Raw genomic sequence first — 15,166 nt, forward strand, 5'->3', positions numbered from 1 at the left:
CCAGGGTCCTGTCGCTGCTTCTGGTCCCGCCGTCCGGGGTGTCCGATGGTTCTTCATCCTGCCTTCTGACAGGGACAGCCTCCAGGCACAACAGTTCCGCAGGGGAAGTAAGCGACAGTCCTTCCGCTGGCCACTCAGATAAGGCCGCCGCTGCGGGTGAGCACACCTCCATCCTCTCTCCAGGCTCCAGCTCCGCAGGTCCGAACATGGGGGGCTCCGGCTAACCCCGTGGTTTTTCAGCTCGGGTAAGTGCCTGGTTCTCCTACGTCCGACAGAGGCACCCAGCTTTTCCGGCCACATCACTCCCGTTCCAGGGTGGGGCTCTCACCGGCCTTTCCACCCGTTTTCCAGGAGGCAGGAGGAAAGGGCGCTGGTCACTCGGCACAGACCATTCCTCCCCGGGGCGGACCCGGCATAGTTGGCAGTCTGTATTTGGCGCCATCCAGACGCTGTCACACCCACGGAGCGCCCCTTGTTGACACGGGCAGTCCACCTTAGTGCCAGAATCCCCCAGCAGGGCAGCGACCCTTCTGTTGTTTTGCAAAGTCATTGCCAGGGTTCTTGATCTTCAATCCACTCCTTGCGGGTCCTTTCAATCTTCGGCGCGGTGTCTCCGCCTGTGTTGGGCAGTGATGATACTGCCGACTATGCCACTTGTAGATACGTGTGCCTACTGGGGGGGGTGGCCCTTACCGCACACTCCGCACTCCTCCTGCTGTCATTCACCTTCTCTTTCCCTAAAAGCAAAGACGGGAGTCCAGAGCCAAGAGTGCTTCACCAAAACTGCTTTATTCCTTTTTTTCAGGATACAGCAACCGTTTCTGACAGCTTCCGTACACCTGCCTGGGTACCTGTAACTCTTCTCCTGCTTCCCCTCCTCCGTTTCCGGTGCAACGTCCTTTTGGCCTGTTTCACTGCGCCTGCCCTAGGCCAAGACCACAGCAATCACCTACTCGGCCCGTCCACCCAGGGCGACGTCGTTTCAGTCTGCTCCTCTTTGCGCCTGCCTTAGGCCACTGGCCACAGCGGTCAGCTTACTCCGCCCGTCTATCTGCTGTAACACCTACTGTACTTCTCCTTCGGTGAACAGCACCCTGCCTGCCAGGTACCCCCAGGCTCTTCTCCTGCAGCTGTCTTACAGGGGCCACCCCCCTGCTCCCTTCTGTCTCTGTTGTTCTCCTCCCTGGTCTGGAACCTTCCTTCTTTTATATCCTAGACATGGAATTCTCCTTCCTCATCTGCACAACTCCACCCACCATCCAGACCTTCCCTGTATTCTGCCTCCCTCTAGTGGCCAAAGCTCTAACTGCAACATTTCTACTATATATACAATTACTTAGTTACTAAGAAGCATGTCACATAAATATACATGGTACATATTTTACAGTAGCATTTTAACTATTTACATTTGTCCGAGTCCACGCACTTGGTCTATCCTCATACATCTCTATGGATAGATATATCTATGGATAGATATATCTATCGATATATCTATCTATAGATATATCTATCTATAGATATATCTATCGATATGTCTATCTATCTATAGATATATCCATCTATCTATCTATCCCATATCTATCTATCTATAGATAGATATGGGATAGATAGATCTATAGATAGATAATATCTATCAATCTATGTATAGACCTATCTATTTATCCCATATCTATCCATCTCTGCCTATCTATCTATAGATCTGCCTATCTGTCTATCTATCTATCTATCTATCTATCTATCTATATGTATAATGTAGTGTGGGTTGGACAAGTGTAAAAGAGGAGGTTGGACCAGAAATGACATCACAAATCTTTTTTTTTTGGTAAATGACGTCTTTATTTAGCTTACAAAAACGCATACAATTCTTATGAAAAAAACGCATTAAAATCCGCATCAGAAACACGCAGATTTTTACCAGCGTTTTCTGCCAAGAAGTGCAGATTCTGTGCCGAAAATTCTGCAGGCAAACCTGCAACGTGTGCACATACCCTTAATCCTGTGCAGTGGGCTCAGTGCAGTCATTATATGCTATGCTTCTATGCTAGAAGAACAATGGCTTGTACTCGGCCCCAATGATTTGAAGGCATAAAGCTGTTTGAGAGAGGGAAACAGATCCCAGTCCTATAAGGTGACAGTACCAAACACTCCCTTAAAGGGAAATTGCCAGTTATTTTTTGCCCACCACCAACCATACTGTTCTGCTCCTGTATTTCTAAAGCTGCGCTCATTGGTCTTAGTGAATGAATGGTTTTGATTAAGGAAAATACATTAAAGTCCCCACCCGCAAAATACCTCTATGTAGTCAAAAGGGTGGGCCACTCGGTAATCCCACCCAATCTGGATTTATTAGAGTTTCTGAGGACACAGTTTGGGATAAAACACCCTGAGGCTTCAGGCGTAGATTGGGTGGGATTAAGGTGTTGTTTCCATAGTGTCTGCAGATCATTGACTACATACAGGTAAAAAATGCCAGACCCATTCCCCTTAAGGGATATCTCTACTTTGAACGCCCTTTTAATAATTCTGCATAGAAAAGTTTGATAATGTTACTTTGTAAATACTTTGGTATTGTTGTGCTGATCCTGACAGTCTGCACTTTAATGCTGCATTCACTACTCTGTAGGCTTCAGAGCTGAAATCTCCCAACATTCTGTGTTTTATGGTCAGATCTTATTAAATTAATTCTTGGCATTATATGGCTTTACATTATATTACAAGTTTGTTATAAATGCAGCAGACATTCACTCTCTTTTGACTTCTAATGAATGGAAGCAGACAGCGCCGGCCTATGGTGGGGAAATAAGGAGTAAATAATGACTGTCCGCCATCACAGTGATTGTCAGCTGACACTGATACACGATTCGCTCTGTTTCAGGCGGAGGTGTCATGGGGGCATCCGGAAGAAATGCAGCTTTAGCGGCTTTACAAGACCTCAAGGTTCGGGCTTAATATTCCGGAAATCTCCTTTCTAGTTCTGTTCTCCTTTGTTACATTGCAAAATAAAGTGAATTCTCTCATTTTTCACCTTGTGGCCTTTTACTTATCTGCAAAACAAACAGTGACACGGTTATACTGATTTTTCACCGGGTCCTGGAACTTTAAGTTGCCTTCCGTATCCTATGGAGAATGTCCCACAGACTTTGTCATAAAAAAAAAGAAAAAAAAAACACATTTTGGTACCAATTTAAAATCACGCCATAAGACACAACGGATTTCCCATATATTCAAAAAATCGGGCCCCCTGGAATAAAGAATTCACAACACCATTCGCCTAGTCCCTTCTAATCACAGGAGAGAAGGAAAGAGAAAGGGAAAAAGGTAAAAAAAAGAAAGAAAATCCGTATGAGAAGTCCGCGGGTGGCTGACAAGGATCCCTCCTTTGCACTGGGAGAATTAACAATTGCAAAAGAAATGTAGGCTTAGAAGACAAGTATTTGTTTTATTAATGTAATTAGAAGTAAATATATTGTGTATTATTGGTGGATATAAAGTTGGTATAAATGTGTTTTCTTTAATAATAGGTAATAGTATGTTTATACCTGTTTAAACAGATAGATACGGTATTTTTATTGTTTTTTTTTTTTTTTTTTTAGAAAATGGACTATGCAGCATTTACTCCTGTTTTTATCCTAGTTTTGGATATACCTATTCCTTTACCCTTCTAACCCCCCTCCTTCAATAAAAAATCTATTGAAACAAATAAACAAAAAAAACCCACATTTTTTTCAAACTGCTACACTCAGATCAGACCTGGAAATCTAAAAAGTTTAAACATCTCAGAAAAAGAAACAGCCTTACCAACATCAGGACAGATTACCAATGCACTAGCACAGACCTGGGCAAAGTGCGGCCCGAGGGCCACATCTGGGGCTCTGGCTGTTCCCATTTGGCCGGCAGACCGAGATAGTCAAGGGGCTGAAAACAGTGGCCTACGGGCTGCACCTTGTCCTCCCCAGCCTGTCCACTGCTGACCACTGTCACCGCTATCTAGCTGCATCCTCGGGAAGCAGGCAGCGGGGAATGCGTTGGTGGAGGAGGACCGCCGTCCCCTTCTTCCACCAATCAGCGTGTGACACAGCTAACACGATGACATCATTTTATCGCATCAGCGGTGCACTGCGGAGAGTCAGTGCATCTGAGGGAACAGGAGCGAGGGGAGCATGTGGGTGGGGTTTTTTTCATGTGTATGGGATGTTTTACTGCACATGGGGAGGCTATGAAGGTCTCATGCTGTACATTGGGAGACTATGGAGGTCTCATGGTATACATACGGAGGCTATAGGGTCTCATGCTGGAGAAAGGGGTCTCATGTTGGACATAGGAAGCTATGGGGTTCTCATGCTGGACATGGGGAGGCTATGGGGCTCTTATGCTGGACATAGGGAGGCTATGGGGCTCTCATGCTGGCCAGGGGGAGGCAGGGGGGCTCTCATGCTGGACATGGGGAGGCTATGGGGCTCTCATGCTGGACATGAGGAGGCTATGGGGCTACATGTTAAAATTAATATTGAGCAGAATTAATTTCAGCCTAATGGTTTGGCCCTCCATAACTGACACGGTCTCTCATGTGGCCCCTTAGAAAACATAATTGCCCACCCTTGCACTAGCAAGCGGAGGGAAAGAGCAGGATGGTGGATGGAGAGCTGGGCTGTGGAGGGAGATAACGAAGCTGCGGAGCTACAGCGGGGCTGCTGAGGGAGAGAGCGGGACGGCCAGTAGAGACAGGGGCTGCGGAGGGAGAGAGCAGGATGGTGGATGGAGAGCTGGGCTGTGGAGGGAGATAACGAAGCTGCGGAGCTACAGCGGGGCTGCTGAGGGAGAGAGCGGGACGGCCAGTAGAGACAGGGGCTGCGGAGGGAGAGAGCAGGATGGTGGATGGAGAGCTGGGCTGTGGAGGGAGATAACGAAGCTGCGGAGCTACAGCGGGGCTGCTGAGGGAGAGAGCGGGACGGCCAGTAGAGACAGGGGCTGCGGAGGGAGAGAGCAGGATGGTGGATGGAGAGCTGGGCTGTGGAGGGAGATAACGAAGCTGCGGAGCTACAGCGGGGCTGCTGAGGGAGAGAGCGGGACGGCCAGTAGAGACAGGGGCTGCGGAGGGAGAGAGCAGGATGGTGGATGGAGAGCTGGGCTGTGGAGGGAGATAACGAAGCTGCGGAGCTACAGCGGGGCTGCTGAGGGAGAGAGCGGGACGGCCAGTAGAGACAGGGGCTGCGGAGGGAGAGAGCAGGATGGTGGATGGAGAGCAGGGATGCTGAGGGAGAATGCAGGACGGTGGGTGGAGAACTGGGCTTCGGAGGGAGAGAGTGGGACGGCGAGTGGAGACGGCCTGCGGAGGGAGAAAGTGCAACGGTAATAAGTTACTATGCCTGCGTAGCGCCGGGCTCTTCAGCTAGTATAATATACTTATAGAATGAAGGCGCTTAGCACACAAATTGACCATTCCATGTTTGACAATTCACTGTGTATTTTCTGCCACCATTTGGTTGAAATGGATGATTCCCTCATTAGATGGCTGACATAACGTTACCTGGAGTAGATCGCATTGATACACGTAAATGATCCAGGATCTTATTATGGATCCCGCACTTTAGGGTTTCCAGGTTTTATCTGCAGGACAATAGGTTGAACTGTGCGAGGTTCTGCCCAATCTTCTCATGTAACTATGGACTATTAACAAGAAGCTGTTATATTTTTTGCTGTGTCTATATCACGGTCGTTCTATGTTTATTGGACTTTGGGCAGGAAAATCCACGTGATTAGCTAATGTTGACCTTACAATGGTATTCAGCAATCCATTTTGGAACCTGCCCAAATTTGTTAGTTTACAACATAAGGTATAAAAAAATGACGTCAGACTTTACTTAAGGGGGTTGTTTGTATAAAAGATAAAAATATAATGATACCTTTTAAGGAATTATTCACTAATTGAATAAATTGGTTGATGGAGCCTACAGTATTCTGTAAGGGAAAGCAAGTAAAGAGTGTATCTCTCATTGTGGAGGCATTAAAGGCTATTTATACCTTCGTCCAGAATTTTTTTTCTTGTTCATTTTCTTCCTGAATGCAACATTTTCTAAACTTCTAAATGATTTTCTTTACAAATTATCTGAAATGTTTCTGCTGCAGTGTTGCTAAGTCCTTTATCTAGCTGAGTGCTTTGCAAAACTGATACAAGTCCATCAGTACTCCTGCTCCTGATGCTCGCTATGCTTCCATTTCCCTTCTCTCAGTGTTAGAGATGGCAGCAGTGAGTGTTTGTATGCAGATCTCAAGATAAGAGAGGGGAGACAGTATCTGGAACAGCAGAAAAAAAAGCTTCAGATAAGAGGAAATAAGTGAAGGATAGAAGCTGTGCTGATACATGAAAGCAAGTGAAGACAGTAGCACCCTGGATACAGACAGAGCTGCCATCCAGCCTATATTACTGGGAGGGACACTCCCACAAAAGAAAAAAAATCTAACACTTGGATCAGGCTGCAAACCGGATATTTGAAAGTCTGAAAGTGAATGAAGGAATGAAGATTGCAGAATTAAACCTAGTGTAATTTTATTAAATAAAAGCATGCTTCCAGTTCCCATAGATTAAAGCTGGCTGGCAGCATTTCAAGCATGAGAACACCCTATGATTTGGAGACACTTTTATGATAAATGGTGATATCTTGTACCTTTCTAAGTCTTAGTAAAACTTTAAAAAAGCATTTTTAAGTAACAAAAAATGTTTTCTTTGTACAATTATTATAGAGAAAGAGCAGTTATTATCTAGAACATTGTATACCCCATAAGGTCACCACCATATAGTGCGAGGCTACATCCTTCTTTTAGTCCTGCTTCATTAAGGACACAGCTATGATCATAGACTTTGTTCAATTTGGTTAGTCTTTTTGATTATATCAAATGTTAAAACTGTCTATATTCTGTCACCACTATGCTTAACACTGCAGCTCTGCTTCTTCAGATTGGCTACTGTTGACTGTAGAAGCACAAGTCCATTTTTACACCTTAGCAATCCCCCCAAGAAAAAGTCAATGAAGGGGAAATTTCCATATGGGAGGAGTAGACTGATTAGAAACTGCAAATCCGAATCACCAGTGAGAGGGCTATCAGGTAATTTAGTGATTTTGTGTCTTAATAAAATTTTGTCCTGCGCTTCCTTTACCAAATCATGATTCTGATTAAAAAAAAACAAAAAACATTTTACAATGGATTTTTCACTGTAGATCAATATTTGTAGGTGGTCTTCAGCCTTCACAATGAGAACTACAGTCATAACTAAACATCGTACACCTGATGAGGCTGGTATGCTTACTTTGAAACTTCATGTCAGAATGGCTATATAATCCTGATATTAATATGAGCATGTTATGAGGATTCTACATAATAATATGCATTTGCAAAGTACACCAGCCTCATCAGGTTTAGGAGATCTATATAATGTACGAGGGGCGATCCAAAAGTAATGATAATCAATAATAAACACAATGAATATAGTCAAAAAAATTTTTTATTTTTCTACATAGTCTCCTAACAAGTCTATACATTTAGTCCATCTCTTTTCTAAACTTAGAATTCCCTTCGAAAAAAATTCTTGATCTTGACCCTCAAAAAACTCCCCAACAGCGTTTATCACGTCGCTATTGTCGTCAAATTTCTTGCCCCGGAGGTGTTCCTTGAGCCGAGGAAAGAGAAAGGAGTCACTGGGGGGCTAGATCTGGTGAATAGGGGGGGTGTTCCACCAGTTCAAAGCCCGCTTCTTGAATGGTAGCCATGGCAACTGCAGCTTTGTGAGCCGGTGCGTTATCTTGGTAAAACAGCACTCCAGCCCGCAGTTTGCCGCGCCTTTTCTCCTTGATAGCCTCCCGCAATCTTCTTATTTGTTCTGCGTAGTAGGAGCCCGTAATAGTGGCTCCCTTCTCCAAATAGTCCACCATAATAATTCCTTCAGCGTCCCAAAAAACGGACGCCATAACCTTCCCTGCTGAGCTTGACACTTTAAATTTCTTCGGCGTCGGTTTGTCGGCTCGTTTCCATGTCATCAATTGTTGTTTAGTTTCGGGATCAAAGTGGTGGATCCAGGTCTCATCCATGGTCAAAAAACGTGACAAAAAATTCTCCTAGTCTGCTTGGAACTTTTCGAGATTTGCTATTGAAATGTCAACTCGTTTCTTCTTTTGCTCGTCGGTTAACATTTTTGGCACCCAACGCGCGGAGACCTTTCTCATATGCAATTCTTTTGCAAGGATTCTTTGAATACTGCCATATGAGATCCCTGTGACCTCAGCTACATGCCTGATAGTCACTCTTCGATCTGCCAACACAACTTCTTCAACTTTTTTCACGTTTTCTTCATTGAGGGACGTGGATGGGCGTCCTTCGCGATGTTCATCTTCCGTCGATGTTCTTCCCAGCTTACATTCCTTGGCCCAGCGTGCAACTGTGGAATATGGAGGAGAAGAGTCCCCCAATGTTTCCACCAAGTCGCTGTGTATGTCTTTGGTAGACATTTTTTTCAAGCAGAGGTATTTGATGACAGCTCTGGGCTCGTTTTTTTCCATTTGATGTTCACTCCTTGGCAGTTCATATTCAAATGAATGTAGCTCCCGGGAATCATGGCCTATTTAAATGATTTTTTTTCCTGGACTAGCGGGTACCTAAGAGAGAAGAAAACATTTTATTTTAATTTCTGCGTGCAATAGAAATAACCGATTATCATTACTTTTGGATCACCCCTCGTATGTAGTTTGTACTGTGAAATCTAGATGGGATTTAAAAAAAAACAAAAAAAACCCTCTTTTAATCACTATTTTTTTCTAGCCTTCCCCGGTCCTGTAATCGGATTTTCTGTTCCGGACCACTGGCAATGCGATGTAACGTGGCGCATGTACCATGTGATAGCGAGGGATCTAGTGAATGGAAGACAGAAGAGCCGATCAGAGGACAGGTGGGACAGGTACGTGGAAGGCCGAGCAGAGATAAGAATACGATTTATTTTAACCCCTTCCAGGCCCTCTGTTGGCGATTTTCCTAATGTAGCCCACGGTGAATCACCAAAAATTAGGATTTCAGCAAATCCCAATTTTTTAAATTTCTAATTCAAGGTGAATTTGATGCACTTCAAGATAATTCGGTCATCTCTAGTGACAGATCCTTTTCAATGTGATTTAGGCAGCAATTCCAGAATTTCTTCCACTTCCGCCATTGCCTCATTAGTGGTCTCGGATTCTAATCACTTCTTTCTAATTGACTTCCATTTAAGCCCAGTTCTAGGTGCACAGGACACTTGTTTTTCGCACTGACTTTCATTAAGGTGACGATTAAAGCCGGAGTGATGACATATTCAGAAGATGGAAAGTTTTCATGAAAAAGTCTCAAAAAGCAAATGTCTGGCTTCCCATAGCAGCAGGATGTGAGCGGTGGTGACGGAGCCTTGTGGCTGCTATTGGGGGCTGAAGTTTACTGCACATTTGTTATTGAATGCATATAAAAATGCTTGTGTCAGCAGTGTATGATAGACAATAGCTCCACACCGCAGCCCATGGAGGTGAGCGCCAGCACCTCCTGCCTCCAACCTATACACCCAATGTATGTATTCCTTGGAAGGTAACTGCAAATTTCACAGTGTTAACCTGCACTCGTGTAATCTATAACACCATTATCAATTGGTTTCCTCGATCCATCTGTTTTGGATTATATTTTATTTTTTTCAAATCACGATCTCTGGGTTAAAAGAAAAAAAAATTACAATTTTCACACTTGCGACTAGATCTAAATCTAGAGTCATAATTACTAGAGTAATGAGCATGTTCTGATAGGGGTAAATTTTGCTGTAAAGGGAGGGGGAGAAGGTATGCTGTGACATCTATTGTGAATGATGGATCCTGTGATATCTACTGTATATAGAGGTATTAGCACTCATTGAACAGGAAGAGGAGGAAGTGAGCTGCGACATCACTTATTGTGAATGGTGGAACCTGGGTTATCTACTTTATATAGAGGTGTTATAAGTCATTGCACAGGAAGAGGAGGAGGTGAGCTGTGATATCACCTAATGTAAATGGTGGATCCTATGTTTTAGCTACTGTATATAGTGGTGTTATCAGTCATTTGTACAGGAGGAGGAGGAAGTGAGCTGTGAAATCACCTAAAGCAGCACCAGAACCACCCTCAGCACATAACTACACAGTCAGTACATGACTACATCACCAGAATCACCGTCAGTACATTAATGCAGTGCCAGAAACACTGTCAGTACATGAATGTAGAACCAGAACCACCATCAGTACATGTATACAGACAGCACCAAGCTTAGTACAGCAATGAACTGTAATGTCAGGTCAGTCTCATATGTAATTGTATTGTATGCATCCCAGTAAGTTCTTATCAATGGTAAGGAGATACTGTGAGTTGTTGTTACCAACCATCATCAGATTGCGGACCATACAGAAACAACAGTATTGATGAGATGCAGACAGTTTCACAAATAAGCATTTATATCTTATACAGTTGTGGCCAAAAGTATTGACACCCCTGCAATTCTGTCAGATAATACTCAGTTTCTTCCAGAAAATGATTGCAAACACAAATTCTTTGGTATTATTATCTTCATTTAATTTGTCTTAAATGAAAAAACACAAAAAGAATTGTCCTAAAGCCAAATTGGATATAATTCCACACCAAACATAAAAAAGAGGGTGGACAAAAGTATTGGCACTGTTCGAAAAATCATGTGATGCTTCTCTAATTTGTGTAATTAACAGCACCTGTAACTTACCTGTGGCACCTAACAGGTGTTAGCAATAACTAAATCACACTTGCAGCCAGTTGACATGGATTAAAGTTGACTCAACCTCTGTCCTGTGCCCTTGTGTGTACCACATTGAGCATGGAGAAAAGAAAGAAGACCAAAGAACTGTCTGAGGACTTGAGAAACCAAATTGTGAGGAAGCATGAGCAATCTCAAGGCTACAAGTCCATCTCCAAAGACCTGAATGTTCCTGTGCCTACCGTGCGCAGTGTCATCAAGAAGTTTAAAGCCCATGGCACTGTGGCTAACCTCCCTAGATGTGGACGGAAAAGAAAAATTGACAAGAGATTTCAACGCAAGATTGTGCGGATGTTTGATAAAGAACCTCCACTAACATCCAAACAAGTTCAAGCAGCCCTGCAGTCCGAGGGTACAACAGTGTCAACCCGTACTATCCGTCGGCGTCTGAATGAAAAGGGACTGTATGGTAGGAGACCCAGGAAGACCCCACTTCTTACCCCAAGACATAAAAAAGCCAGGCTGGAGTTTGCCAAAACTTACCTGAAAAAGCCTAAAACGTTTTGGAAGAATGTTCTCTGGTCAGATGAGACAAAAGTAGAGCTTTTTGGTCAAAGGCATCAACATAGACTTTACAGGAGAAAAAAAGAGGCATTCAAAGAAAAAAACACGGTCCCTACATTCAAACATGGCGGAGGTTTCCGGATGTTTTGGGGTTGCTTTGCTGCCTCTGGCACTGGACTGCTTGACCGTGTGCATGGCATTATGAAGTCTGAAGACTACCAACAAATTTTGCAGCATAATGTAGGGCCCAGTGTGAGAAAGCTGGGTCTCCCTCAGAGGTCATGGGTCTTCCAGCAGGACAATGACCCAAAACACACTTCAAAAAGCACTAGAAAATGGTTTGACAGAAAGCACTGGAGACTTCTAAGGTGGCCAGCAATGAGTCCAGACCTGAATCCCATAGAACACCTGTGAAGAGATCTAAAAATGGCAGTTTGGAGAAGGCACCCTTCAAATATCAGGGACCTGGAGCAGTTTGCCAAAGAAGAATGGTCTAAAATTCCAGCAGAGCATTGTAAGAAACTCATTGATGGTTACCGGAAGCGGTTGGTCGCAGTTATTTTGGCTAAAGGTTGTGCAACCAAGTATTAGGCTGAGGGTGCCAATTCTTTTGTCTGGCCCATTTTTGGAGTTTTGTGTGAAATGATCAATGTTTTGCTTTTTGCTTCATTCTCTTTTGTGTTTTTTCATTTAAGACAAATTAAATGAAGATAATAATACCAAAGAATTTGTGTTTGCAATCATTTTCAGGAAGAAACTGAGTATTATCTGACAGAATTGCAGGGGTGTCAATACTTTTGGCCACAACTGTAGAAGATATCTTCTTTGTTTGGAGTCATTCCCATCCCTTTTGTCTCTGCAGACTACCCTCTTCTCTGTCTTCAGTAGCACATCCTGACATGACGCCCTTAAAAATAAAAGTATCATTATACTGCCCCATAAATATAAATATCTTTCATGTTGCACCCCTGTATAAATAATTGACCATAACAGTACTACTTGCACAACATATCCCCCCACATTGCCCCTCTCTGTAATATCCCCCCTGCACTGACCCTCTCCATAATTTCTCGCCCACACTTACCCTCTCCGTAAAGTCCTCCACACATTGTCCCTCTCCATAATGCCAGCCCCCACAATTCCCTTCTCTGTAATATCTTCCCCACACAGCCCCGCTCCGTAATGTCTCTCCCACACTGCCATTCTCTATGATGTTCCCCCACCAATCCCTTTCCATGATGTCCCGTCCACACTGCTCCTCTCTGTAATATCCCCAACACACTTCCCCTTTCCAAAATACCCCCCACTGCCCTTATCTATAACCTCCCCCCACACTGCCCCTCACCATAATGTCCCCCATACTACCCCTCTCCATAATGTGCCCTCACTCGCTGTCCTATCCATAATCCCATCACTGCCTTTCTCATACCTCCCAACTTTTGAAGAAGGGAAAGAGGGACAAAGGCTGTGGCGTGCGCCACTGCGCCGCCGCAAATTTTAGGCCACGCCCCGACCAAACCCGTTTTGTGACTAGTCACACCCATGTCCACGCCCAACCGCACCCAATTAGCACTGCTGATCACACTGACTCGTACTGAGCTCATAGTGGCTGGCATTATGGGCACAGTGGCTGGTACTAAGGAAAAGAAAAAAGAAAACAGAGAGAGAGAAAAAAGAAAATAGAGAGAGAAAGAAAGAAAGAAATGAGAGCAAGAGAGAAAGAACAGAGAGAGAGAAAGAAAGCGAGGAAAGAAATAAAGAACAGAGAAAAGTAAAGAGGGGAAATAAAGAAAGAACAGAGAAAAAGAAAGAAAGAGAAAGAAAGAAAGAAAGAACACAGAGAGAAAGAAAGAGGGGACAGAAAAAAAGAACAGAGAGAGAAAGAACAGAGAGAAAGAAAGAGGGGAAAGAACAAAAGAACAGAGGGTGAGCGAAAGAAAGAAGAGGGGAAAGAAAGAAAGAATAGAGAGAGAAAAAGAAAGAAAGAGAAAAAAAGAAAGAACAGAGAGAAAATGAAAGAGGGGAAAGAAAGAACAGAGAGAGAGAAAGAAAGAAAGAAAAAATGAAAGAAAGAACAGAGAGAAAGAGGGGAAAGAAAGAAAGAAAGAACAGAGAGGAAAGAGAGGAAAGAAAGAAAGAAAGAGGAGAAAGAAAGAGGGGAAAGAAAGAAACAGAGAGAGAAATAAAGAAATAAAGAAAGATTCTATAAAGATACAATAGCAGCCCGGCTCCCATTGTAGTGTCCACCTGAGCCTCCCGATGCAGGACATATCATGATCCGCTCACATGGCCGGCATCCCCGATTCCAAAGCGATCCTTCTGTTTGCGCTGTCGGAGGAGGACTTGGTGATGGATCTGAAGCATTCTTGGTTCCGTCACAATCTCCTCATGAAATAATCTCATTTCCGGTCAGCTTCCAGCACATCACTTCAGGTGGAACGTCATGTGCGAGTTTTAAAGTGCTCCTCGGGGCTTCGCCGCATACTCCTGTGTCCGCTTTCTATGCCTCGTACACACTTGGCTCCGCTCCATACATCCAGTACACATATGGCTCCACTCCGTACACACACAGCTCCGCATACCCCATACACACGCGGCTCCGCTCCGTACACCTCGTACACACACGCCTCTGCTCCGTACACGTCGTACACACGCGGCTCCGCTCCATACACCAGGCACACACACGACTCCGCTCTGTACACCTCATACACGTGCGGCTCCGCTCCATACACCTCGTACACGCGCGGCTCCACTCCGTACGCCCCGTACACACGTGGCTCCGCTCCGTACGCCCCGTACACACGCGGCTCCGCTCCGTACGCCCCGTACACACGTGGCTCCGCTTCGTACACCTCGTACACGCACGGCTCCGCTCCGTACACCTCGTACACGCGTGGCTCCGCTCCGTACACCTCGTACACGCGCGGCTCCGCTCCGTACACCTCGTACACGCGCAGCTCCGCTCCCCACACCTCATACACGCGCAGCTCCGCTCCCCACACCTCATACACGCGCGGCTCCGCTCCCCACACCTCATACACACGCGGCTCCGCTCCCCACACCTCATACACGCCTGGATCCGCTCCCCACACCTCGTACACACACGGCTCTGCTCCATACACCTCGTACACACAGCTCCACTCCGTACACCTCGAACATCCACAGCTCTGCTACATCCACACTATAAACCCCTCCTGACCCCACACAGAAACTTTACCTACATCCAGCACCATGACAACCAGCACAGCAGAGTGCAGACAGACACGATGTCCCTGATCATCTGACCCCTTACTCCTCCCCTCATGTGACCTCATCATAGGTCCTGTAGTAGTGGGTCCTCTCCTGCAGCTGTAGCTTGTTCACTCCGGATCATGTGACCCCTGTCTCCTCCCCTCTCACCAGTCCTGTGTGCACAGAACACACAACCCAGCCACATCATTGCATATCTGGGAGGGCGAGGATGGTGTCGGTGGATGGGGGCGCATGATGGCTCAATGCAGTGCGGGAAAAATAGCGTCCCTGGCGGGACACGGGAGGGGGTGTCAAAAACGGGACTGTCCCACGGGAATTGGGATGCTTGGGAGCTATGCCTTTCTTCAGAATGTCTCACCACGTACTGCCCCTCTCCATAATATTCCCCCTCACACTGCCTCTCTCCAAAATATTCCCCCCAAACTGACCCTTTCCATATCCCCCACACTGTCTCTGTACATAAAGTCCTCAAAACCCCACTGAACGTCACTATGTCATCACAAGGCTGCGCATAGGGGCCAGGGCTGCCAAGTGCTGCGCTGCCCCCGTCCCGACACCACAGTGTACAAATGGAGAAGGGAGAGGCGTCAT

General features: G+C 45.3%; 1 protein-coding gene across 1 annotated transcript in view; it reads left to right on the forward strand.

Moving 5' to 3' along the window:
• The window catches only part of PYROXD2 (pyridine nucleotide-disulphide oxidoreductase domain 2), a 165,269-nt gene extending 162,252 nt beyond the window's left edge, over positions 1-3,017 (forward strand). The window contains exon 16 of the mRNA XM_073552821.1: positions 2,876-3,017. Coding sequence (XP_073408922.1) covers positions 2,876-2,949 — 74 coding nt within the window. The 3' untranslated portion in view covers positions 2,950-3,017. The remainder of the gene's footprint in view (positions 1-2,875) is intronic.
• Positions 3,018-15,166: the final 12,149 nt, after the last annotated feature.

This window comes from Dendrobates tinctorius, unplaced genomic scaffold (assembly GCF_039654945.1).
Source record: "Dendrobates tinctorius isolate UK_male_01 unplaced genomic scaffold, ASM3965494v1 ptg000196l, whole genome shotgun sequence".
Taxonomy (NCBI): Eukaryota; Metazoa; Chordata; class Amphibia; order Anura; family Dendrobatidae; genus Dendrobates; species Dendrobates tinctorius.